Source organism: Accipiter gentilis, chromosome 18 (genome assembly GCF_929443795.1).
Source record: "Accipiter gentilis chromosome 18, bAccGen1.1, whole genome shotgun sequence".
Lineage (NCBI taxonomy): Eukaryota > Metazoa > Chordata > Aves > Accipitriformes > Accipitridae > Astur > Astur gentilis.
Window position 1 is genome coordinate 23,706,775 of NC_064897.1, and position 26,820 is coordinate 23,733,594.

Consider the following 26,820-nt stretch of genomic DNA (forward strand, 5'->3'; position numbering starts at 1 on the left):
TTCTGAGAAACTGGAATTCTGGAGCACAGTTGAGTAGAAAGGTGCAAACCAGGGAGCAAATTCAGAGGAATGCACCTGGCGCTGCAGGTGGCCTGGCAAAGTGGCAGAAGACACTTGTTTGGGCAGGTCTGTCAGGAAAAGAGCAGTGCAGTCTCTTGCTTGAGGCCTTGCAGGTTTGCTTCTTACTCCTTGGTATTCGTTATGTCTAAGATACTGGGATCTGTTTGGTTGTGGTTGTTTGGTTTTTTCCTTGTGTTTTTTTTCTTGCAATGAGGGCATATAAACACCACTTCCCTGATTACTACTTTTTCTCATTTTTGGCTTGGACTCCCCGTCTCGTACCCTATGAACCGTTCAGTTCTCTTTTTACAGTTTTCACAATGTCTAGGTGATAAACAGACAGGGACGGAAACTGCAGAACAAATCTTGAATAACAGGTTGGCCAGCGTCAACTGAACTTGACGGCTGTGCAAGTTTCTTTTCCAAACGGTAATTAAAATTCCCCTCAGGGTCTGCAATTTAATGTTAGGTGGGTTTGCCAAATTCTGGCAGCGAAAATGGGAAAGTTTTCAAAGAAGAGTAGCTGCTGGCAGGCGTGCAAGCAGTGTTACCCGCTTCCAGCTGGGTTTCATGCTCCCGTTTCTCCTCCAAGCGACGGGACGGACATTTCATGCCAGGTCGTTGGATAAGGATTTAAAAATAGGGATTTTTTTCTCTCTCTCTGTAACGTGAATCGTCTCCCTTCCTGCGTTATTAACCCAGATGCAGAGGCCCGTGTAGGCGCCCGTGCCGGTGAGCCCCTCACCCCGCCGCCGCCTCGGGGCGGCTCTAATTCCTCCCGCCCTCCAGGGGGCGCTGCTCCGCTCCGCGCCGCGTCGCGGCGAGCTCCCGGCCCGCCCTCACTTCCGGTTCGGTCCGGCGCATGGCGGCGGACGGCGGAGCGGCGGGCCCGGCCGCCTCTCGGGAACTGCTGGTGGTGGGGCGGCGAGGAGGTGAGCGGTCCCCTCGGGGTCGGGGGGTGGGAGACTCCGCGGCCGAGAGGTGCGGAGCCGCTTTTCAAGCTGAGCTGGGTTCCTCCGGCCGCAGGGAGCGGCGCTGCGGGGCTCAGCCCGGCCGCCCCCCCGGGACGGGAGGTTGGGGAAGGGGGGGTGGGCTCGGCTTGTGGTGAACCCCCGGGCTCTGGCCTCGGGGGCTTTTTAGGCCGCCGGGCTGGTAGTCCTCCGCTTGTTAGGACATCTCGCGGGGTTTGAAGAGCCACCGTTTTCCCGGGCATGGCTGGTATAGCTCGAGTAAATACGGGGCGGGGGGGGGGAACCCCCAAACAAACCTTAAAGTAGCATCCATAGTCGTAACGATATTCCTGTGAGGAAAACAAATGTTAAAAAGCAATAAAGCTCCAATTAAGTTAAGGGTGAAGGGCCGATGGCTGTGTTGGCGGCCATAAGAACTGGCTTGTCTAATTAACGCAGATTTTCCCTACATTGTTCGGATTTTACGATGCTACTCTTGCAAAAATAGTTACTTTAGGTCATGAGCATCCCTTTATTGGTCGCCACCACAGTCACATGCATGAGGGAAGGGATTTCAGTCAGGATTTCAGCACACGCTAGCTTTTACCTCGCTCTGTTTTGCTGGGGGTATTACAGGTAGTTTCTCTGTGTGTTGATAACTATTACTAAATAAATCTTTGACAAAGACTTTGAAAACAGTGGGAGCCTGTAAGAAGTGACCTGCAGGGTCAGACCAGTGGTCCATATAGCCCAGTAGTCTTTCTTCCAGGAATTGCAATAACAGATGATAATTACAGAGAACTTGTTACTATAAGGACTGTGTGCTCCCTGTCCTTGTAATTGCCCAGTGTCTGCGGTTGTAGGGGTAGGGATGACAGGGGGTATGTTCCTGCTCAGTCCTTTTAGTACGTGATGATGACTTTGCTGCCCTGAACTGGTCTAATTCCATGTTGAACCCGCTGATCCGTCTGCTTTCACAGCCTCTTGTGGTAGCAAGCTCTAGCCTTTCGCTACCTACTACATACAGAAATACTGAGACAAGCACCCCAAACAAACATCAAGAAACAGTATTTGCCAGAATGCAGAGTGGAATTCCTGGAGGCAGAGACAGTTGAATCCTCATGTTTAGTCTTGTGGTAGAAAGGTGGAAAAGTAGCAGCAAGAAGAGAGCCTCACAGTTAAAATGTGACATTTGTGGCTGAGAGAGGTAAATATTCAAATACTTTTTTGTTTCCAGGGTTGGAAGAAACTTTGTTGATTAGTTCAAAATGTAGCAGCAAGAAGGCCACAACTTTACAAACAGTTAGGATGCCAAGGAGTAATGGTAAGTAGGTGTTGTGGTTTAACCCCAGTCAGCAACTATGTACCACGCAGCTGCTCTATCGCTCCCCCTCCTCAGCTGGACAGGGGAGAGAAAATATAACAAAAGGCTCGTGGGTCGAGATAAGGACAGGGAGAGATCACTCAACCAATTATTCGTCATGGGCAAAACAGACTCGACTTGGAGAAAATTAAATTAATTTATTGCCAATCAAACCAGAGTAGGGTAATGAGAAAATAAAACCTAATTCTTAAAACACTTTCCCCCCACCTCTCCCTTCTTCCTGGGCTTAACTTTGCTCCTGATTTTCTCTACCTCCTCCCCCTGCAGCGGCACAGGGGGACGGGGAATGGGGGTTGGGGTCAGTTCATCACACATTGTCTCTGCCACTCCTTCCTCCTGAGAGGCAGGACTCCTCACACTCTTCCCCTGCTCCAGCGTAGGGTCCCTCCCATGAGAGACAATCCTCCACAAACTTCTCCAACGTGGGTCCTTCCCACAGGCTGCAGTTCTTCATGAACTGCTGCAGCGTGGGTCCCTTCCACGGGCTGCAGTCCTTCAGGAGCACGCTGCTCCAGTGTGGGTCCCCCGCGGGGTCACAAGTCCTGCCAGAAAACCTGCTCCAGCACGAGCTCCTCTCTCCACAGGGCCACAGATCCTGCCAGGAGCCTGCTGCAGCATGGGCTTCCCACGCAGTCACAGCCTCCTTCGGGCACCCACATGCTCCAGTGTGGGGTTCTCCCCAGGCTGCAGGTTGAGATCTGCTCCACCGTGGACCTCCCTGGGCTGCAGGGGGACAGCCTGCCTCACCTCACCATGGTCTTCCCCACGGGCTGCAGGGGAATCTCTGCTCCGGTGCCTGGAGCACCTCCTCTCCCTCCTTCACTGACCTTGGGGTCTGCAGGGCTGTTTCTCCCACATGTCCTCACTCCTCTCTCTGGCTGCAATTTTTGTGCCCCAACAACTTTTTTCCCTTCTTAAATCTGTTATCCCAGGGGTGCTACCACTGTTGCTGATGGGCTCGGCCTTGGCCAGCGGCGTGTCCATCTTGGAGCCGGCTGGCATTGGCTGTGTCGGACACAGGGGAAGCTTCTAGCAGCTTCTCATGGAAGCCACCCCTGTAGCCCCCCCGCTATCAAAACCTTGCCACACAGACCCAATACAGTAGGACTTAGTTATGGGAACAGTGTCAAGTAGTAGGTAACATCCGTTTCAAAACTTTGGCTTCAGTGCTTTCCTTGGATTAGTAACGGGACAAATTCTTGCGTTCTGTTTTTATGGGTCATAGGTCCTCCTTTGCTGTTGCACATCACCCACAGGTTAATCATGTAACTGCTGCTTCTGCAAAGCTAGATTTTGCGATGCTAGGCGTGTTACCACTGTAAGTTTTAGGGACTTAGTTCTCCTTGCAGAAATGCTCCTGCTGTCTGCATATAGTGAATTCACCAGGTTGTACCTCTGGTCTTCATTTAGTCAGCTGCTTTCAAATTGATGCAAGTTCTGTAGATCACTTTCAGAACTTTATTTTTATGAGTGTGCTGGCAAAATTAGTAAGCCAGATCATATAACCATTAATTTGAATGCATTAAGTAAACTTTTTTCTTTAATCAAGCTATGCTCCTTCTTCCTTTGACTAAGCTACATATAGGTTGCTAACATTTTTTTCTGTGTAACTCCATGCATAAGAGGACATAGTGTAAAAATTGTTATTCTTTGAAAGTAGTGTATCTTCAGGAGTTTTTCTCTTCATTAAAATATACCACAGTTCTTTAGTCTCAGGTTGTTCTTTTCCAGTATAGAGTTGTTGCTTTTTTGCTGATCTGGGCTTCTTATCTCTTCAGAAGTAATGTCTCAGTATAAAATATTTGGTGTATAAAAGCATTTAATTTAAAACAGACTACTGTCAAATTATTATATTTTTATTTTGTGATTGAGCTCAGATTTAAAAAGTAATACAAAACCCAACTTGTTACATTGAGTTTCTTGGATAAAAGTCTCCATAAAGATGACAGTGTTTCAAAGGTAGATTATACCTGTTAGACTTCTGTGGAGCTCACTTAGAATAGTACCTCTTACTCGCAGAGAATTAAACCAGTGATTGGCTCATCTGCATGTGTGGAGCAAAGATTATTTGAAGAAACTGGAGTTGGGAAGTCCCACTGAGCGTAGAGGGATATTTCTGTAGGGAATAAGTGCTTTACACTTCAAAATAGAGCATCCATCTCTCTCCCACCGTCTTAATTTCAGAGCCCCTCTTGATAATTTTGTTGAACTTTCTTTAGTGTAGCATGACGTCTGTGGCATCTGCCACAGCTAATTTTTCCATCTTCTTTGAGACCTTCAGTCTATACTTTGTAACAGGGAGGAAAGGAGGACATAATTATATTGCCATTGGAGATAATACTGATGTGGAAGTTGGCACTCAACATGTATTTAAAACCATGGAATTTACAAGCAAGTTTTCTGTAAAGTAGTCACATTTTGTTTTAAGAATCCAAATGGAATTGTTGAAGTAATTTCTTCCTGCACCACATGCTGACCAACAGATTTTTATACCTTTTTGCTGTTTGTGTCTTGGAAAATTGAATACTGTGAAAAATCCTTCTATTAAAGCATCTTAAATATGGTAGACAGCTGGAAATTACAGTTGAAATGGAATCTCTTTAAATGCTCAGATTTCTGAGGTATAAATGTATAAACTAATGGGCATCTGTTGTATATATACATGTGATAATTATTTCTTTTTCAGTTTTGGACCGAGTACAGAGCTTTTTACCACAGATGGCCCATGCAAATGATGAGCTGAGAAGAAAAATGGTAACAGCACCAGCTCATCAGTTTGATATTGAAAATCTAGACACTGCAACAGAAAAAGTTATAGAAATGGTAAATACTTTCTCTATTTTTTATTTTATAAATTAAATTTAGATGTGATTAAAATAATTCTCTGATCTTAGAATGAGCTAATTTGATAGATAAGGCTAAGTCTTTACCATCTTAGTCCGTGATCTGCAAATTCAAAACATTGATGTAATAAAAATGCTTATTTGGTTAAAATTTACTACTTGGTTTTCATACTTGCAGAACTTAATGACTGGGGATGAAGTAGTTTAAGGCCAGAATAAGACATACTTTTTAATCAGCAACTCTGAATCAAAAGTAAATCACAAATTGTATTTTAAATGTCTCATGGGTAGTTTGATTTAGAAACTGGATAACATGAGGCGTAGTAAGGCATAACAGAAGGCTTTAGTATAAGAGTTAATAACTGGCTTTCAGCTGTGCTTTGTAGGTATTTTTAGGACTGGCTATAGATGTTGGGTTTAGAAAAGTTGCTAGTGTTGTGATCCTTTATAGCTGGTCTTTGTCTATTTACTTACATTCACATCAATATTTTTTTTCTCTTTTTTAACTGAAGTGCTGCAGCCACATGCTCACGTAAGAAAATTTTAGTATGAGGGTGATGCGTGTGATATGCGCATCTCCCAGACAAGTGCCTTCTGGCCTGCAGACCCACAAGATAAAAGGCAGAAATAAGGCAGCCTGGGGTTTGGTGTGAGCTGTCAGAACAATTTATTCGCCACCAGTTGGATTCAGAGTTCTTGTAGATTGTACCCAGCCTACATGCAGTAGGTTGTCCAGTGCTGGTATATGCTGAAGAATTCCAACTAAATAGTGAGAAAACAAAGTGGATCGTGAAAATTGTTTGTTTCAGTATGCTGAAGTGGAATGGGTAACTTGGACAGGATTTTTAAAAGATTTTTCATGTGACAGTGTCTGTCAAGTGTCTTGGCTTTATAATAAGCAAACAAGGAGACCTAGTGATTAATAGCTTAATGCTATTTGCAGATCACTGAAGAAATTTATTTGCATCTCAAATTCCTGTATTTTGCTTTGCTGTATACGGGAAGTTTTTATGGTGAGGATTATCAGTTTAAGACAGATATTTTCAGAGAGAAAACAAGATCTTAAAAATCGTGGCTCTGCATATGGAAATATATGATCACTTTTACTTCAGAAAATATCCTGGTGGTTTAAACTTCTTGCTATTTTGCAGTAGTTGTAGTGCCATGAACACTACTAGGTTATAAGATATGAACTATATTAATAAATATATATACACGTTTGTATATGTCATGACCACTTATACACTAAATGGTTTCATTTGAATTCTTTACTGAAAATTAAGTTTGATACCTCCTGCTCGTCAGTTTAAGTACCTGATTTAGACTATCTGAGTTCAGCTTTTGATTCATTTCTCTCTTTGATAATGATATAAAGATGGCCTTATGTTTGTTACAGGGCAATATAAATTACAATTTAAATATTTAGGAATCTGTTCATGATATTTGTCGTAATCCTAGGAGAACGCAAAAGTCTTTCTAATTGTGGTTGTGGTTTTCTTGTAGTAGTAGGCTGTTTCATGTGTTTGCTTTATGTTTTACTCAAATGACAGAAGTGGTATAGAAATGTGTAATGTGTTAACTATGGTCTTTTTTTCCAGAATGTGGCTGTAGTTGAACTGAGCGATTCTGATACAGATGAAGAAATACTAACTTCAGAAGATGAATCAGAGTCTGAAGATGACTGTACAACTAATGAAGTGACAATAGACAACATTAAGTTTCCTAAACAAAAAGGAGAAAAGGGCAAAATAGAAATTTTGGACAGCAAAGTGAATGAGTAAATCCATTTTATTTTACTTAAAACAGCCCAACAAAACAAAACAACAAAAACCCAAATCATGTTTTCTTACTTTGAAGACTTGGCCCTTAAAACTACCTTGTTTCCCAATGTAGCATCATCCCTCAGGATCATATGAAATGCCATAGTTTACATGGTGGAGAATTCAGGATCCACTCATGACTGAGGCAGGCTGGATTTCTGAAGAATTAAGTATGGTTTTATTCATCAAACAACATGAAAATGAACTTCAAATTAGGTTAGACTAAGAAAGCAGCTAGAATTTGGGGCACTTGAACTAGTCAAGTTAAAATTCTTGTTCTGTTGCTTTGTTGAAGAAAGATTTCTGTAGTGTGCTGGAAGTTTTTGCTTCAAGGGCAAGACAGAGTTAACTAGGGGAAAAAGCTTTGTTTTTTATATTCCATGTCCTGTGAGGTGTTATGTACAATGTCTTCAATATTAAACATTCTCTTAAAGTACATTAGAGGTATGTCTACATTGCATTCATGACAATAACTGCTGAACACTAAAGCAGCGACTGAGGTCATTTCAAGGTGAGCTAGCATGGGTAAGGACAGCCATGACTCACGAGGGAGTTCAGCAAAGGATCACTTACCCTCTGTGCCTGCACTGAGCTCCGTATCATTACGGGTGGGCTACTAGCTCCTGTCTGGAACGTTTGTGGCTGGAGTGCAGATACCCTCAGGACTTACACAGTCAACTCTGCCTCTGTGGTGTTACAATTGCTTTAAGCTACACTTTTCATATCCTACTTTCCCCGCCACATTTCTGTCCTCTCCATTTAGTTGACAACTGCCACTTCGGGAGAATAAAAAGGTGAATTTTCAGCTACCGCTGTACTTACGTTAGCTTGAAACAATTGTGAAACCAAAATCCGTGAAAGTTATGTCTCATTCATACTTACCTCAGATTGATCAAATACAATGATTTGGGCTGTTGTATTTACTCCATAGATCGGTTTGCACTTCAGAAGTATCTACCATGCTCCTGGATGTCATCGTTTGTTTCTTAAAGGAACTTTATATTTTCTATACCATTAAAGTAAAATTTTCTATATTGTATTTGCTCAGATATTACTGTCATGACTTGAAACCTGCAATTATTTACAGGACTTATTTTGAATTCCATACTTAAATCTATAGTTCTAATATCTGTTTCTGTAATATTTGTGATAAGAAATAACAAGGATTCTGGTCTTTCTTTCACAATGCGGCTTCTTAAAAATAGAAGGGGGCATGATTTACTGGGATTAACTGATTAAACCACAAAATATTTCAGGGAGTGGGAAGGATGGGAATCAAAGAATGGGACTGCTATTTTTAATGGCAGCCCACAGATCAGATTAAGCTTTGGGTGGCGTCGCACTCTAAGAAGAGCAGGTGGTCTGAAGTAGGCTTAGTTTGTTAGATGAGCTCTCAATCTATGGAAAACTTCAAACTGAAGAAAGTTTGAAAGCCAATATCTTAACTCGGTCATTTTACAAGGGATTTTCCTGTAGATTAAAAAATTATGGAATACAAAGTAATAATAATTCTGTATAAAACAGTGATAACAGTCCATGTGCACAGACACAAAAAGTGATTTTAATCTGTTAATGTAACCACCTTTCAAATTGCAGGCAGATCACACATTCGTATCAACAAAAAGATAGAAAATATTTTCAGTAACTTTAGCTTTGATATGCATAGTTTAACACCAATGTCGAACTCTGTATGTACTATACAAAGATCATAGTAAGTGCACTTTCTTGTATTGATTTACTTCTTATGGCACAAAGGTTTTCTGTACTGCTGAAGAATCACCAGAGCAGAATGTTTAATTGCTACTGTAAAACTGGAACTGGTTTATAGCAAAAATGGCATAGTCAGTATATACTTTTAGTTCAACTTTAGAGAAGCCTAATGACTGAGGATTTATAATGGCCATGTAAATGCGTTCACACAAATAAGAAGTAGACATGTGAGAACTCATTCTTCAGTTGTATTTAAAAAAATAAAACCAAACCACGTTCTTGGTTTTTGGGGGAGATTGTGCTAACAACTGCTGCTGCATAATGTAAAGAACTTCAGGTTAATTTCCAAATGCTTTTATCTGTCAGTGAGACTAAAATTTGGATCTGATTTATAGAAACTTAGCCACGAAATGGGTGTTTTGTTTTGGGTTTTTTTCAGTTGTAGCACTGCAGACAGCATATCCCGTGCCTGGTATGAAGTGCTTCATGGAGTCATTAAGATTCAAACTCTGCTGAAAGTTTACTTTCCAAGTGAGGCTGTTACTTTTAGTATTCCACAGTGATAGCCTTGGTTCTGAGATACTCATGAAGAGCTTCTTCACCTGTACAAACACAATATTTACCAGTTAGAATGGCAGCTAAAAGAGAATGTTGTCAGAGACATTAACTATATTATTAAGAAAAAAATCTAAAATGCTTTAGCCAATATTTGAGTCCTTAAGAATGGAAACTGATTAACTTACTCTCCTACAGAGATTTACAGAACTGGTTTGACAAGAAGAGGCCAAACCCAACAAGTGGAAAGAAAAAGGGGCTGGAATTTAACAAACCACCTGGGTGGGACTGAAGCAGCAGAAGTTTCTAGATGGCCACTGGGGGCTCATAGTTGAATTTATGAGCTTTGATTTGCCTATGTTGAAGTTTCTAGGTAAAGAAGCTGTATAAAAAATTGGTAATCTTTTTTTTTTTTCCTGATACTCATTTTGGTTTCAGGAAATGTCTGCTACGTGCTAGAGATTCCAAAGGCAAAAATCTGCTGTGTCCCTGAAAACATTTTTTCTTTCATTTTTCTTTGCCAGAAGACTTGATCTGTCCAGACTTGTAAAGTTTCTTTGACAGACTAGACTTCACTTTTTCTAAAACTGGTTTTGAAAAGATGAGATTTTTTTTTTTAATACATCTTTCTTTGTGGCTGTCGGCAAATTTTGATGACATTTTAAGGCATAAAAATGTTTCCCATGCTCTTACAAGTTTAGAGGAGAAACCTAAATTAGTGTTCTTTCTCAGGGAAAGGAAAGAAAATTTTGGACAATACCTTTGCTGCTTGACAGCACTTTGTAGCCTGTATGGAGCTCTGGACAAGTTGTAATTTGACTGCTCTGAGAGGAGTCAAAGAGGAATATTCTGCGTGCTGTAGCATTATTTAGCAAATATACAGGAAGGGCTGAACTGGAGGTATTGATGTGGGGCTGTTGTAGGGATGGGAGAGGAACTAGATTACTGCAGTGGGAGGAATGTAGGAGACGCAGGAAATGCATCCATTGCTCATGTTTCACTAGAGGCAGTGTGCACAGGTAAGGTGGGTTTTTTCATGGATTTGGACTGTCAGATGAGAAATGAGAGAGGGAAAGAATGACTTACCTAAATCTTTCCCAAAGCCAGACTGCTTAAATCCACCAAATGGTGCTGCCACATCAGTTTTGTTATATGTGTTAATAAAAACTGTTCCAGCTTCTAGCTTTTCACTGATGTAGAGAGCTTTGCTTATGTCTTTTGTGAAAACTCCTGAAGCTAAGCCATATTCTGTGGTATTTGCCCGTCGCAGCACTCCGTCAACATCCCTACAGGGGAAAGAAATTTAATTGCAGCTAGGTAAAATAAACAAGTGTTAGCAACCTTCTGCCTTCGATGTCACTGAAGCACCTTTTCCCACGCTCGCTCTTCTCCGGTTAGTCTTTTTAAAGACAACTTACTAAGGACTAATCTGTGTGTCAATCTGAGAGATCTATGGAAATTCATACCCTTGCTTCCAACTTGTAAAGCTTGTAACCTTACATTTCAGTGCTTAAGATCTACACGAAGAAATGTCAAAGGAAAAGTTGCAGTATGCATACCAACTTTGCTCAGATACAGTACAACTTGGGGATTACAGCAATACAAAAATATTTGTAAAACTATTAAAACTAGCAGTCTACAAAATACACAGAGGGATTTTCATTTGCAACAGTAATGTGCCAATGTTACACAAAGCACAACAATGCTATGTGGTCTTTCGTGACAGAAAAATAAGTGATTCCACGGGAAAAAACACACATTTTGTAATTTGATCGAGCTGTTGCAATTACCACATCAACTTCAGTAAAAACATTTCACTGAATACTAAGACTTATTTAAGAACTGGCACTTACAGTTGCATTCTATCCTGTCACTGCTAATAGCATTAGTTCTATATCAACGTGGAGCAGGATACCCCCTGCTAAAAAGGGTGTTTTCTCTGAATTTAGCTGGAAGAGAATCTAGGGATTCAGACTGGTCTTACAAGATTTAACAAAATCATACTACGTATGCTATCATTTCTACACGTAGGGTGAAAATGAGAAAGTTTCTAACAGTAACCAGAGGAGAACATACCCATTTTTAAATTTAGAAATCACCATCACAGGACCAAAGGACTCTTCCTGGGCAATATACATATGGTCTTCAACATCTGTGAATACAGTGGGTTCCATGAAGAAACCTAAACAGAGGATAGAGCATCATTTGAGCATGGCGAAAATGCTTCACAGTTTGTGTTGTCCAGGCCGTCTCTCTTCCATACTTTGAGGTCATAGATACATTGAGACTTGAAAGAGAAAATACCAGGATTGATATGAATGAAGTATGGGAAATGCATGTGTGGAAGCACCAGACAAACAGCAGAAAAAAGGTTAAAATAGTGGCCTGTATTGACCAGGCCAGAAGGTGTGCATGCCACAGACTAGGTGACTCCTCAGTGGAAGACCCTGCACTGTGACAGCAGGAAGACAAGGTTAGAGCATGCCGCAGAGGCCACTCTTGTTATCCTATAAGAAGATAGATTGTAGCCATAAAGATCTCTATATTCCAAACAACGAAAAAACATGCAACTGGCAACTTTGGCAACTTTACCTAAGATTTATGGATGCTGAAGTAAAGAGAATTCTGAGGCAAGGGAACGCCTCATAATGACTGTTCATTTCTGAAGGGTGTAAAGACCTGTCCAAAAGCTAGTTCATCGTTGCCAATCAGGAACTGTCCTGGTGTAATACACAAGAGATCCTGGTCACCTACATCTTGGTGAGTGACTGTATTCCAGTTTGAGTGGGTAAAATCAACTTCAGAGATTTTATATAAATGCCGCCCCCTTCCATAAGATTTCCCATTTAGTTTTGTTACACTGATTTTGTATAGCTATGAATCTCCACTTTCATTTTATTTAAGGATACGGTCATTATATTTTGAAACTCTGATGCAAATGTTTCTCCTTCAATATTGATATAGGACAGATGTCCATGAGAAATGTTGCTTTCATGCCGGCTCACTAAACTTAGCATACATATTGTCTGTAGCAAAAAAAGGCTTTTGATAATAATACCTTACGCAAACTCTGCTAGTAGTTTCCTCAGTCAGCTTTAATGTTAGTGTGATCTAAATGGATATAATTATACTTATGGCTCTTCACAGTTCAAGGGTGTTGCAAAAAAAGCCTCAATGCCTCACAAGCAACAGGTATAAATGAACAAAAGATTTCCATACAGACTAGATTCTGATTCAATTTCATATGTTATGCTTCAGTTGCGCAGCTTCTCTTAATATGAGACTTGAAAGCCCTGTTCTCAAGTGGTATCTTGGGCTTACCTGGTACTGTTCCCACATTGCTACTTCACATATTGCAGCAGAGACAATCATGATGGCTTTTGTTCAAAGTGTAAAAGTTCCAAACACCTCTGAACATTATTTTACCTGGTCTACGTACTTGTCTTCCTCCATACACTAGGGTGGCTCCTTCTTTTACTCCAGTTTCACAATATTGCAGCAGCTTTTCCAAATGTGCCTTGTGATTTTGTGGACCGTGATCTGTAGATCTATCAAGTGGGTCACCAATTTTCATCTTTTTTATTTCTTCTACCTATGGGTTACCCAATGAAAATGAAGTTACATAATGTGGCAAATAGTTGTTAAAGTGACCTGTGATTCAGGATACTTCATGTTTTGTGCTATGAAGTTAGGCTCAAAGAAAAGGCTGGGTTCTTAGAAAGTGGAATGCTCCTCCCTTTCTAAAATGAGGCTTTGTCTTACGTTTGATAATCTGTGGTTACTTCTGAAAGTTTATGATGCTGTTTTCCTGTATTCATTCTCTTCCACTTTTACAATAGGCATGTAAAATGTTAGCTTTTACCAGTGGTAAACGAGTTATGACAGTGATTTCCTGTTCTTGAGCTAAATAAATGAATTCTCCAGTGGCACAGTGTGGTGACTATTGGATTTTTAATAATAACCTTTGATTTATTCTAGCTACATTTCCAATATGCCTTTTTTTTTAAACTTCACAGCAGCCTTCAATCACATTAACCTAAGTTCAGAAATTTTTTTCCTCTCACTTTCCTAGTCAAATATGAAATATCACTGAAGCTACAATATCTATTTCAATGTCATTTATTTGTGCATTACTGATGAAAATATCTCCCTTCAGTGCCTTCCTTTTAACCCTGTAAGAGGTTCCCAAGAAGCTGCATTGCCTATCATAAGCAATAATGAGAAATTAAACAACTGAATATAAGAAGAAATGCAAGTGTTTGTAAAACTACTGGATCTTTGTGCCATAGTACAGTATCTGTTTAAACTTTAGTCCTTGATTATCTTACCACTTTTCTAACAAATTCATCATGGATTGATTCTTCCACAAACAGCCTGCCAGCTGCAATGCAGTTTTCTCCTTTGTTGAAATATACTGCTCCCATACCCTGATCAGGGAAAAAAACATTAATATTTATATGCATTCTTTTGTTCAGTTTCCCATTCACTCTGTTCCCTTGGGTTGCATTCTGTGTTTGTGAACCTCAAAGCTTAATGCATTATGTGAAGAAACATCATCAATGCAACAAGCAGACTAATCTTATAACGGGCAAACAGACTTCCATGGAGACAAACGGCTCAGGATGAACCCATTAGCACTGCTCTTTCCATTTCCATCAGTGTTCCACAGAAACACCTGCTGCAGTGTCACAGAGAAGAGGGCTGGCAGCACAACCACTGAATACAAAACTGTGCTAATCCACTGAGCAATATTGCTTGAGTCAAAAGTCACATGTAACTGGGTGAACATTGCTTAACTCTAATCTACAGAGAACCTCCTATGTCAAGTGTAGATTCAGACCCTGTGCAGTTTGTGGCTTTTTGTTTACCAAGAACTGATACTTGCCATTGTTTTTTCGAGGGTGGTAGGGAGGTGGGGGGAGGAAAAGCAGGACAAATAAAATTCCTAAAATGCAGTTTTCTGGCAGCTGCAAAGGCCTAGGGTCTTGGCATCAGTAGGTATGACTGGGATGGTGTGCTAGTGTCAAGTGTGTGGCAAAAAAAGCATTGTTTCACAATCATTTAAAGCCATCAACGCCAGGTATAGCTGAGGCCAAGCTCTACGTCACCCTCTCACTTCTACAGCTGAGAACAGTGGTGGGGCCAAGGAGTGAGTTGACTAAGTTTCAGCTTTTATTATTTTCCACATATACTTCACTGTACAGTCACTCAGACTCTCATCCTGCCAAAAGACACTCCAAAACCAGGGAAAGTGTATAATAGTTTCTTCCTGGTAGCAGTACCTGCTTATGCTGATTTAGAGAATTCATAGAATTAGCGCTTTGGGTAAGTACAGTGTGGAAGACCTTTTTTTGCCTCTCAGTGAGCAAACTGCATCTGTTGTCATTTTGATGAATTAGATTACCTGAGCAGGAAATAAGCTCCTTAAATCCACTGAATTTCTCATTTGCACATCTTATTTATGAACTTTAAACACATTATGGCAGGTTGGGAAGGTGAATTATGATAATTGATGGTGAATTAAGAAGAACTATATGGCAATAAGGAGCTCAATGTATATTTTAACTCACTTTGAGGCTTTTAAGCGCTTTTTTTTTGAGTATTGGATTTTGACAAATCAAGTTTAATGTGTTAACTTGGGTAGTGAAAATACTTTCCAGCTATATTTCTTGGTTTTGTTGTATTTCCTAATGTATATTTCTTGTAGTACTGATCTCTGCCTTTCTGGTGCAGCATGAACAGTTTAATTGTGCTGGCATAAAGAAACATCCTGTAGAAAAAGAGTCTGTTTTCTAACAGACTGCACGATTTTTCATGCAAGGGCTCCCTACTACAGTTTTTGGCAGTGTATTGCAGTACTGTGAGGATGTATAAAAAAGGCTTTGAATATATTGTACTTGGAAGTAACCTTACCATTTTTACAGCTCTGTCAAGTTCACAGTCACTGAATATGATCAATGGTGATTTACCACCAAGTTCAAGAGAAACTTTCTTCAGATTAGTGGCTGCACTGTAAAAAATATAAATAATCATATAAAAATAACTTTTAAATAGCTTATTTCACTATTTCCTTTCAATCATATCTAGTGAAATTGTATAAACCTTTATTTTCCAATAGTGACTTAGTAAATTCTACATAAATGTAAACAACCATATGTAGTTATGCTTTCCTATTACTGCTACATGCACAATACAGCTAATAAGATACTTCAGAACTAGATTAAGCAGTCTTTATTTACAAATCTTTTGCTGAGAGTACCTCTTCATGATCTGTTTACCAGTTGGTGTTGAACCAGTGAATCCAACTTTGCGAACATCTGGATGCTCAGACAGGTGCTGTCCCACTAAGCCACCTATTGGGGTGAGGAAAACAGTTTAACTAGACAGTACATAGGCAATTTTTCCTACTCCAGCAGCAGGACTGTAACACAGAAAGAGCTAACAATATGTCAATCAAGTACAATATCACATACTTATTTACATTTTCAACTTTATTCATATGACTACGAAAAATCTCATATTAGTTAACTTGGATCACATTAGTGTCTCCAAATTCCCCTATCTGGACTGAAGAACTTCCTTCCTAATATTCCACTGTAAGTGTAACAACCTAATTTGTAACAGAGCCTGCCCCATACAGTTACTTTGTCACTTTTCTTCCTTAGGGGAAAGTGGAAAATGGTGACATCAGGTAACACGGTCTGGACCATGACTTACCTATAGTGACCAATACACATCTTATCAGCTTGCTCTAGGTCTTACAGTCACATTTACATACTTCCAAGTGATGATGAGATTAGGAGAAAAAAAAATGAATCAAGTGAAATATGTTTCTCTGTAATACATTCTTCTTCAGAGTGTTCATGCTATTTGCGTGAACTTGTAGACGGTGTAGGCTGACAGCTTTTACCACTAGCTAGTGACATATAGATGACATATAGATTTTTCCAATTCTGTTCTGGAAACATGTGAAATTGCTGTATGACATAGATGCAAGCCTACTACCTATGAAGATACGTGCATTTACGTAATAGGTCTTCAGAAAGGTAAAATGATAGTTCACCAGTTTTAGCATGACCTTCTCTTGCCAGAAAAATGATTAGCTGAAGTTTTACCTGAGCCAGGCAGAATATTTATAACACCCTTAGGAAATCCAGCTTTAGCTGAGAGCTCAGCAAACTTCAAGGAAGTCAGAGGTGTGACCTAAGTAGAAACATTTAGATTAGGTGTCCTATTTTAATTAAACTCACGGTGATATCTTTTACATTCAATACATCTTAATTTTGATACAACATTCATCTTCTTACTCACAGTATTGACAAATTAAAAGTGATGGCTTCTTGTGGAAAGGAATTCATTCTTGAAAATGAGAGTAGCATCAGAGCAGAACTGAAGACAATCAGTACTTTGTATCATCGTGGCAATTTGTATTATTATACATGCACTTTAAAACATATGACACAGTCAACCTATGGGTACATGTGACAGGTCAATCTGTTGGTGAAACCCACTAGATTGCCTGAATTATTTTGCCTGAACAAATAGAGGAAGACATGAGCCATCTGTACATTCCTTTTTGTTTTTACCTGAGCTGGCTTGAGTACGAGTGTGTTGCCTGCAGCCAAGCATGCTGCACTCTTCCATGCAAGCATCATCAGTGGGTAATTCCAGGGGATAACTATTGCACAGACACTTCAGGTAGGGAAAAACAGGGAAAGATTACATTTTTGATGGCAGCATTTGAATGGCTTTTCTGTATGTCAAGGCTGTCACTAAGAAGAAAAAATTGGCACTTAACTTACCCTATTGGCTCTTTCTTGGTGAATGTTAGATTATGGTTTGGCCGGGCCTGGTTAATTGGAATTGTAGCACCCTAAAAGACACAGGAGGGACAAAGCTTGGTACTGTTTAATCATTTTTATTACAAATATATTTGCCATGTAAGTGTGTTTTGGAAAGTCACAGAGTAGGCTTCAAAACCAGAAGCATTTTTGCATCAAAGAAAGGGGCAGGGATGCTTCTACTGTATGATTTCCTACTGTGGATACTGTAGTCAACTCCTGATTTTCAGCTGGATGAAATCAAAACATAGCTCACAAAAGTATGGAAGAACATAAAGTGAGGGCCTATGGACGAAAAAAGCTGAATGATATTCTTGATTGTGGATCTTAAAGATACTTGAGGAAATGCTGTTGAACCCATGCCACCAGCCTTGGTCAGAATGTAACATAGCACACAAGTATCTGCACTAATGTGCATGACAACCACAACGACATTCTGCTCCGTGAATAATCAAGAGCTGACTAAGCACGCATATCCACTGTGACACCTCAACTGATTTCCTAGACATTTAGATTCACATTTTAAATCCGTATTCTCCAACTGGAAGCAGACTGTCCTTTTGTATTGCCAGGGAGACCCATTTCAGGTAAAATTTGAATTTTGCTTTATTTTTTGATTCCCTGATTACTTTTGCTAACACTGCTTTTTTGGGAATGTGTCAGGAAAAAAAAAAGTGTAGAGAAGTAGAGAAGCACTGCCATTGATTATTCCCTTTACATATTCACTTGCCTGAATTTTGTCACACCATCCAGCGAAGTATCTGAATGTTTGCACAGACATTCCAACATGGGTCTTCAAAGCTAAAGTGTAGACAGCTCCTGAGTCAATAGACTCTATTGTTGCTAACTCTTCTTGATGTTCTTCCATCAGGTCTGCAAGTCTTTAATAAAAACATTACAAATCCACATCAAAGAGGATTGACATCTAACCACTGACAGCCAAAATTCTATTTGGTATGGCAAAAAAAACGTAATTAAAATTGCATTCCCACTGAATGTGGAGGTGGAACACTGGAGCCACTGCTCATTAATATCAGTAAGAGCTTGAAGAATTGTCTGTTAAGGTCTGCAAATGTCTTCACATTAACTGTAGTAGACACTGGATGAAGACATGAACAGTGAAAACTTACCTGATAGTTCAATTATGGTTTTGTAACTAAAATAATAATTAGAAAATTTGTACTCTTTTTCTGTTGTACTACAAGGAGCCAATTATAGAAAATCAGACAAGTAAGCTGAAAGCAAATACACAATAACGTAAGAAATGTCAAGTCATCAGAAGTACTGAGAAGGAGTACTCAGAGTCCTAGCTTAAGATTTGGGAAACCTAGCTTCATAATGCTGTTTTGTATTTGTTTGAACTTGGACTAAAATACTTAAGTGTTAGATGCTTCAAAGGCACTGATATGTCCAAAGAGAGAGCTCCTAAACTGTAATGCAAATTGAATTTTACATGCCTTAGTACATTTGAAATCTAGCCCATGGTCTCCTTGGGCGTCAAGTTCTCCATCTGTTAGATTTATGAAGCAACACGGTGAGGTATAGTAAGACTGCGGTAAATACTATTGAGTTAATGCCAGCTATCAGAGTGTCTCAAAAATGCATCTGCACAGACAGATACCTGTACTTCTGAGGAGCTCTTGTAATTTATGGTGGTCCCCTGCTCAGGCAGAAAGGTCTGTTTTCATGAACAAATTTTTACATTCAGGTCTTCGATCTCTCACATGGCAGTGAAACAGATGCATCAATGTTTTTCTTAAGCTTCTCTCCGTGTTTTGGTACTCAGATGTATAATCAATGTGCCCATGTGATTTTAAGAGCTTAACCAAGTGCATTTTAGACCCTGTAAAGAGTATGCAAAACTGGGTGTGAAACCTATTTTTCCATTATGTAAATTCTGCCCATTTAAAGCATTTGCAGAGATGTGGAAAAATACTCTTTAATGCTTAACTGTATCTTGGAGACCCAGCTACATGTCATGGCATCAGCAGTAGTGTGTAAAAGAATGGATATGGCATGTCAGGGATAAAGGAGAAAGTTCCATTTAATGCTTGCCTAATATCTTCTATTAAGAATTCCTCTTAAGACAAAGTAGCAGAGCTAGGGGCTTTAATGGTACAAACCTTCCCTCTGGTTCAGCATGAGAAAACTCTAGTTTGACCAGAGACTGGAGAAAAGGGGGCCATGTTTGAATTAAAGTGGACCAGTGAGGTATTTCATTCGTACTGGGGATGGTTTGCAACATGAACACTCTGGTACCGCTATCCTAGAGAGCCAGTAGCCTAAGCAGAGAAGAGTTTAATCCAGGAATAATCTGTGCAGTGTAGGGGAGTTATATTTTCCATATGCTTGCAAATCTTTCAAGTGTAAAACAAAGATCAGTAGTTCTAAGACCTTAAAAGTTTCTCTTTAGGGCAGAGTTAACTTGGGCTCTCAAGTGCTCTACATTCCTAAAGCGCCCTATGTTCCTAATACAAATTAAACTCAAGTTTGTACATGCTTTGAATCTGTGCACACTTGTGAAAAATTTAAGTGATCGACCGTATTTAATTTTAATATGAGCTCTGCCTCACCCATTTTCTGTTGTGATGATCACTCAAGTTTTTTACAGTCCTGCAGGCCTTTTTCAAAGGCCTGGTCACATACTTTCTAAGACAAGCAGAATTTTCAGGTTTGCTTTCATTCTCTTTTGCTAAGATGCCTGCAATATCTTAAAAAATGCCACACATTTTACAATACTTTTTTATTTCTAATTACATCTACTTGGTCCATATGGATATGGTAAAGGAGAGGAGAGGAATTTACATCCAAGGCATTCAACAAAGTAAAAATTACAGCTCTATTAATGTGGTAACAAATGATCTGCTGCATACACTACCAGCGGACACAGACCCATGTTTCCCAAGTGCAGCCTTACATTTCCCCGTGCTGCTCTTCCTTAGCTGCCAGAGCACAGACATGCAATGGATTCCCCACTCCCTACTGTCTTGCTAGGCTAAGCCCAGCCTTATGAGGACAGGATCATCTTCTAGTTGCATATTCCAAACCTCTAAGTCAGCTGGATCTTCAGTTTCCAAATCCTCACAGAAGTTATGCAAAGAGCAGTGCAACAATAAAAGGAAGGGCAGTGACCCACCCCTGCACCCAGCCAAACTGCCAGACTCTCTTGCCATGCAAATACATAGTCTGCTACCATCCTGCAGCTGCTTACCGTGTCACTGATCCTTCTTCTGCTGCCTGTTCTGGTGTCCAGGGCTAGCCTCCTGGCACAGCACAATAAAGGTTTAATTTAGCAGCAGTTATGGGCACACTATTGAAGATTTTTTTTTTTTGAAGGTGAAAAAAATTTCTTCTCTTCCCTATAGATATATATGCAGTCTCCTCAGCACAATTGACTTGCCCAGGACATCCAATAGTAATGTTGATGAGCCTGCAGACTACAGCCTGCAGAAAAAAGGTGTTTGATACACAGGACCTACTACTTCATGAGCTCCTTGGGGCAGGAAGTTTCAGCTCTGTTCAAGATCCTAACATCTTCAAAGCCAGCTACTATATCAAGCACAGTAACTAAGCCCTCCACCCACTGAATAGGAACTAAATTTGCCTAGTACATCTCCTCCTCTGTGTTGACGATTGATTTTCCATCATCGCATTAGCTAAATGTGGACCTGTGGCAATCAGGAGTAGTGATCTTCTTCTTTACTTATCTCTACTCTACTTACTCTTTTTTATGTCCTGGAAAAGAAAAAGCAGTGAAAGTGCTTCATGTACACAAAAAGAGACACAAAAGCCACAGCTTTCTTTATAGAGAAGCTCTAGAGCTTCTAGTCATCTCAAGTCTGCAAGACAGTGATCTCCCTGCACTTGCTGTAAGGCACCAGAACCATCACACTGCATATGGAGAGTCCATAGTAATTTGGCTTTTATTAGCTGCCTCCAGTACCGCCCTCACAATAGATAGCTAGCATCATCATCCTTCCAAGACCACCTCTTGCCCTTCAAGGATCAGAAACCACCACTATAATGATTCACTCAGCATAACCTCTGTTTATCTTCTGAAATAATAACAACAGAGCCAAAAAAAGAACCAGGCATTATCTAGGGTTGACACAGTAAAACAAATACAAATAAGAAATACTGAGCTGGAAGTGTCTCAGATAAATGTGGGATTCAGCTTAGAGTGTTTCTACGCAGGACAATTCTTCCACAACAGACCATATCACATCTCCTAGAATGGGTCTTTAGCCAGGTGAGAAGTATGCTGGGGTATGAGCCTGGAAAATCTAGCATCAGGTACAGTGTGTTTCATAATTAGTGGCAATGTGGCTGTATGTTTACTGTATGGAGCACAGACTCAGGCAGACTTCACAAGGTCAAAAGTCTCTGTCTACCTAACTTAGGTACACCCTGTCTGTAAAACTTAGCCTCATTTATACAGAAGGATTTGGACTTTACAATGGAATTTTCAATCCTTGCAACAAAAACCATATAGATTAAATGAAGCCATCAAGTATTTAAAAGACATTTTCCTCAGATTCTTTGTTTCCTCTCATAAATAATTAAAAAAAATAAATGGTAGCAGTGAGAGATCACAAGATTTTTCTCTGCCACAAGAAAGGTTAGCCAGCTAAGACTGGGGGCCAGTACGCTGAGGTAAATTAGGGGATGAAAAGACGACTAGTCTGGTTCCTCTGACAGTGGGATTATGAATATCCATTATATTCGGAAAACGTATGCAACAATTCCTCAAAGGAACAAAACAATAAGATTTAAGAAAACAAAACAAACACAAACTGCCTTTGACATACCTGTACATGAGTCGCCCTCTTTCCCTTGCATTCATTCTTCCCCATTCACCATTCTCAAATGCCTCCTTTGCTGCTGCTACTGCCTTGTCAACGTCAGCCAATGAAGCAGAAGATACACTGGCTATTATCTGTCAAAGGTAGCATTGTGTTAGCTCAAACTGAAAGGCTGGGATGCAGAGTGTTACTCCTGCCTCCCAAACTTCTTGACTGGGTGGTAGCAAATACTTAATATCCTCAAGCCCAGCAGTTGCCATGGGTGAGTCAGGCTGCAAAAAGTTCAGAAACAATTGAGGTGGCAGAATTTGGAGGACACTACAGGGACTCTGATTCCTAGATCTATCTCCCTCTTCACATCAAGGTCCATCATCCTACTTGATTTCACTCTCTCTTTCCAGATGTGAAATCCATGTGGTATTAGAAAAATTGGAAGTCTTTATAGGTGGTATTATGATCTAATACCCAAACATGCTAAAATGACTCCTGCATGTTCCATTTCTTAGGAATGGAGCTTCTGTTACCATAAGGCACCATATACACATAGTATTTTCTGATGATTGTGTTCTATAAATATACACATTGTAAATTCTAACACAGAATTGTTATGACTTTTATTCAGTTCCATAATGAATTTCAGGAAAAGCACCAGAGTCTGACTTCTAATGACAATGAAATTTGCGGTATTGATTTCAGCAGAATTTATTTGCTCCAGAATTAAATGGCATTTACATGGACACCAGAATCACTACTCCTGTTTATAATACCTAGTTATGAGTTGCTCAACCAAGATTCAGTAGTTCAGGGCCGAAGTTGCAACTGCATATATTTTCCTACTGAAGAGTCATTTTTCTTAGTGGGAATTTAAAAGGATATTTTAAAGTTACACTTGCTCTAAGACATCAGACTTGCAAAAAAAAAAAAAAAAAAAAGTAAAAACTGAAGTTGATGACTGACAGGAAATTTATACAGTATCCTATCCTTCTTTAGCAACTAAACTACTGCAATTTTTGTTTGCAAAGCTAAACAAGAATGAAATCAAGGTAAAACATATGGCTGGGTATGGAAATTGACATAATAGTTGAAGTCAAAGTAGGTTATTTTTACTGTGCAGCTTGACTGAAATGCAAAAACCGTAAAATATACAGACTGAGAAGTAAATGGAAATGTCAAATTATTTCTAGGGGTTGTTTAGTGTGTACTGTATGATTTTGAAATTGGCAATATTCAGCTAGTGGTTTAGATTTTTTAATAGGCAAAGAAATTGAAATAAACTGGTATTGATCATATTTAGAAATTACTCACTGATCCATCTGCTGGATTTATAGTGTCATATGTTTTTCCATCATCAGCATTTATGAATCGCCCATTTATGAAACACTGGTATGGCATATTCACAGTCATGTTGTTCACATTTTTTGAAACCTAAGAGTGAAATAAACAACAAATTAATTTAAACTTTTAATAACTAAGATTTTAATGTAGCTTAACAAGCTTTTGATATCTTCAGACAACATCCAGCCACATTTTACAATGTACATATGGCTGTTAGAAGTGGACAAAAGACTAAAATGAAATGGAAATCATATTCTCCGTGAACACCAGTGACCATATTCTGAGATAGTTAAGCAGATTTCTGGGTTTTTTTATCATTGGATCTCTCTGTTCAAACCAATACTAAGCCCTGGTTAAGGCTGGTCCTAGTGGACTTCAATCAAATGCGTAATTCCCAAATTCAAGAAATCCTGACTTACTTAATGACTTAAAAAACATGCAACCCTCCTTTCACACAAAGTTTTCAAACACACTATTAGGAGAAAAATCTAGCATTGTTTGCCTCAGGAAAGCAGAAGCTCCAAAACTGTTCTGACTGAAGCATATTGGCAGGAGGGTGGCAAGGGAGGTAGGAATATCTGCCCACGTGTGAGCTACTCTACTGCATGTTCTTGATCCTCTGGTTTCTGGTACACTGTAAGTGACATTACATATATACTTCCATTGCAAAATGCACATATATAAAAGTTGAAAAAAACCCTCACAAAGAAGAGTTTGTATAACCAAATATTTGTTTGCTTTTCCTACTGGATCAAGCAGTCTAATAGAATGCATTATTTACCCTCCTCCCAAAAAAACCAAGAAAGAATAAGCAATAAAAGCAAAATAAAAGGTCTTACATAATCAATTACTAACTCTTCTTCTTTGTCTTCTCCTCTGAATTTTCTGACAGCCATTTGAATAAAGTCTGCAAACTTAGTGGCCATATACACATCTTCATTCTGTAGCTGAAGTCCACTATATTTCTGTTTGATCTCTTCTAGCATTCTAAAGATTTTGAAGAAAGAATAAGTTTAATTATAAATGAAATAACTATTCAGATAACTGAATCATTAGAAGGTCAAAAGGGGTCAAAATTGGGCACCAGTTTGTATGCATGTGAATATGTGTGTGTGTTTCTCTGACAATAGTGGCACGGAAGTTGTGAATTTTACTGAAATCTGTTGGTTTAATTGGGGGTGTTACAGAAAAGAAAACGTCAGTTCTGGAATACTTTTAGGTAAACTTTTGGAAATAAATGACAAATAGCATGTATTGATTGATAAAACAGTATATGGGACTACTCTAACCAATACATGGAGGACATTCAGAGCTCTATGAGACTGGTAAGTGACGGGGACAATAATCAGTTTGTTAAAAAAAACACCTGAAATGATGGTCTTATATTATAACCTGGGCTATTTGAGTCACAAAAAGAAGGTAAATAAGGTGACCCAACACAGCATGAACTCAGTGCACTTATAAGCATAGGCGCAATGCCTTCTGTGAAAGGCTCCTCTTTCCCTCCGGGGAGTTCTTTGCTCAGCTTCCCAGTCAGCCCCCTGGTCTTGAGATACCTGTCACTGCATGCAGACAAGTCTGAGCATCACCATGTTCCCCCATGTGGCTGATATTCCTTAAGTTAAGGGGAATTTTCCTTCAATAGAATGAGCAGGATTACATCAATATCTCCTAATTTTGGGAGCAGAACCATATCACATTTTCAAAGGTAGGAAAGGGAATAGTTGAGTATTGGAAAATATAGGGGGATTTTTTTTTAACACTACTTGATCAACCCTGATTTAAAAGCACCATGACAACTTTGTTTCCATTAACTTTGGCTTCAAAATTTTGTTATTTTGAATATTTCTTACCTGACAACATGCATAGAGGATGCTCCAGATTTGAAGAAGTCTGTAGAATCCTCAATTACAGCAACATTGCTCAAAATTCCCTTCCAAATAGCCTAATAATACATAAAAATAACAGAGGCAATAATGAATAATCCTTTAATTGTAAGAAGTATTTATCAAACCATATTTTCTATGGTACCTGTGCCTACAACGTGTATTATTTCAAAGGATTCTAAAACAGAAAATTATTTTAAGAGGGTCTTGAACTGTCTGGAGACCTGATATTAGCCAATAAATTCTTCAGCATAATTAACTTATCAAAAAGTATTATTTTGCCCATGATAATTTCACTTAATCAGGCACAAAACCTGAATGCTATAATGCTAATAATTTTCAGGCCTGTTTTTTAAAGATCTTTAGCCTCTAAATAATAATTTCCCATTGCATTATGGAATATGTTGTCAGCAGAGGCAAGGACAGCCTGGAGCACTTTGTGACTGGATTGATGGCATTTCTGGCACCTAGGCAGAGCTGAGAAGTAGTTTAAGCTGCATGCATGAGGTGGAGATTTCTGCTAACATGAATAGTGAAATAACTGGTAACATAATATTTCAATTAATTATTAGGTTTCAGAGTAAGCAGGTAGTGTCATGAAGTAGAGTTTATATTTCTTTTTGCTATTGTCTCAGTCAATCAATAGCTCCAGGTAGGTTTTATGCTGCTGGCAAGCAGGTTCAAGGTAATCTCGCAGCAGCTCTTTAAAATACTAGTGCATCAAGCTGCCTGACCTGTGTCAGAAGTTACTGACCCTGTAGCAGAGTTAGCAGAAGGGAATACACCTGTGATTCACTTGCTCTGGCACAAAACTTTCCTGACAAATGTGGCTTTCAGCTAAGCCCTTCACACTCACTACAAAGGGATGGATTACGTGAGAGGCAGCAAAGTGCCTCTCTGGCTATGAGAGCTTTCTGCTCCAGCAGCCCTATTGCTGCATCCCTCTGCCAGCCAGCCCCGTGTGGGTGGTTGTGGCAGAAGAGAGACAGTATGCATAGGTACGGCGAGAAAACTGCTGCTTTTCTTTTTCAGACTGCTGTTCTAAGTCTCCCTGGAGCTTGTCCAGCAGGACCACTCTGAGCACATCCTAGTGAGTAACACCACAGCGAAGAAAGGATTTCAGAACTGTCCAAGTCTGTCAGTGTTGAAAACCTCACTGTTGTGAGGCAAAGGTCCATTTGTTTTTCCTCACTCCCACCCTCATCATTCATAGATATTTACCATAACTGCCCCTGCAATCATTGTCTGTGTATCACTCGTATCTGAAATAAAACTTTCTAAAGTTATGTCTAAGTGCTCTAATGAATTCCCAATTCCACCTGAATTAATGCCAATAACTAAAGATTCAACCCCATATTCTTTGAGTACATTTTATCAAAAAGCAATTTGCGTGGCTAAATAAAAGATATGCCTTGCCTATAATGAGAAGTATGTAATGCTTTTGTCTGAAGTAATATCCTACTAAAGCAGTTTATTGAATTACCCTAATATCTTCTGCCATCTTTTTCTCCTCTTCTGTAAGTTCCAGCGCAGTTTTCTCATCAGCAGAGAAGTATTTAGATGCAGGGATCATTTTTCCATCCTCAAACTGCAGATTTCTCACTAGTACCTGAAAAATGAGAAGATATGATTTT

The 26,820-nt window shown here is 39.5% G+C and overlaps 2 protein-coding genes across 4 annotated transcripts in view; one reads left to right on the forward strand and one right to left on the reverse strand.

The window, feature by feature from the left end:
* The first annotated feature begins 914 nt into the window (after positions 1-914).
* NOPCHAP1 (NOP protein chaperone 1) lies at positions 915-7,515 on the forward strand. The gene is made up of 4 exons (XM_049822476.1): positions 915-992; positions 2,248-2,334; positions 5,081-5,217; positions 6,836-7,515. Exons 1-4 carry the CDS (start codon positions 923-925, stop codon positions 7,016-7,018), a joined length of 477 nt encoding a protein of 158 aa, XP_049678433.1. The 5' UTR covers positions 915-922; the 3' UTR covers positions 7,019-7,515.
* Positions 7,516-8,189: 674 nt separating this feature from the next.
* Positions 8,190-26,820, reverse strand: part of ALDH1L2 (aldehyde dehydrogenase 1 family member L2) — a 39,371-nt gene continuing 20,740 nt past the window's right edge. For all 3 annotated transcript variants that reach the window (XM_049822470.1, XM_049822469.1, XM_049822471.1), the window contains 16 exons: positions 26,670-26,795; positions 25,154-25,245; positions 24,140-24,287; positions 23,271-23,390; positions 21,972-22,099; positions 17,894-18,044; positions 17,125-17,195; positions 16,909-17,014; positions 16,438-16,525; positions 15,582-15,675; positions 15,236-15,332; positions 13,651-13,749; positions 12,749-12,914; positions 11,399-11,504; positions 10,409-10,608; positions 8,190-9,369 (listed from right to left, as the gene is read on the reverse strand). In XM_049822470.1, the coding sequence (XP_049678427.1) occupies positions 9,314-9,369; positions 10,409-10,608; positions 11,399-11,504; positions 12,749-12,914; positions 13,651-13,749; positions 15,236-15,332; positions 15,582-15,675; positions 16,438-16,525; positions 16,909-17,014; positions 17,125-17,195; positions 17,894-18,044; positions 21,972-22,099; positions 23,271-23,390; positions 24,140-24,287; positions 25,154-25,245; positions 26,670-26,795 (1,848 nt within the window). In that variant the 3' untranslated portion in view covers positions 8,190-9,313. The remainder of the gene's footprint in view (positions 9,370-10,408; positions 10,609-11,398; positions 11,505-12,748; positions 12,915-13,650; positions 13,750-15,235; positions 15,333-15,581; positions 15,676-16,437; positions 16,526-16,908; positions 17,015-17,124; positions 17,196-17,893; positions 18,045-21,971; positions 22,100-23,270; positions 23,391-24,139; positions 24,288-25,153; positions 25,246-26,669; positions 26,796-26,820) is intronic.

Excerpts from the sequence above, each read along its gene's own strand:
- NOPCHAP1 (XM_049822476.1), top strand. The coding sequence starts at position 923 with ATGGCGGCGGACGGCGGAGCGGCGGGCCCGGCCGCCTCTCGGGAACTG. Across the intron at positions 993-2,247 it reads GGTGGTGGGGCGGCGAGGAG|GGTTGGAAGAAACTTTGTTG; the intron begins GTGAGCGGTCCC and ends TTTTGTTTCCAG. Across the intron at positions 5,218-6,835 it reads CAGAAAAAGTTATAGAAATG|AATGTGGCTGTAGTTGAACT; the intron begins GTAAATACTTTC and ends CTTTTTTTCCAG.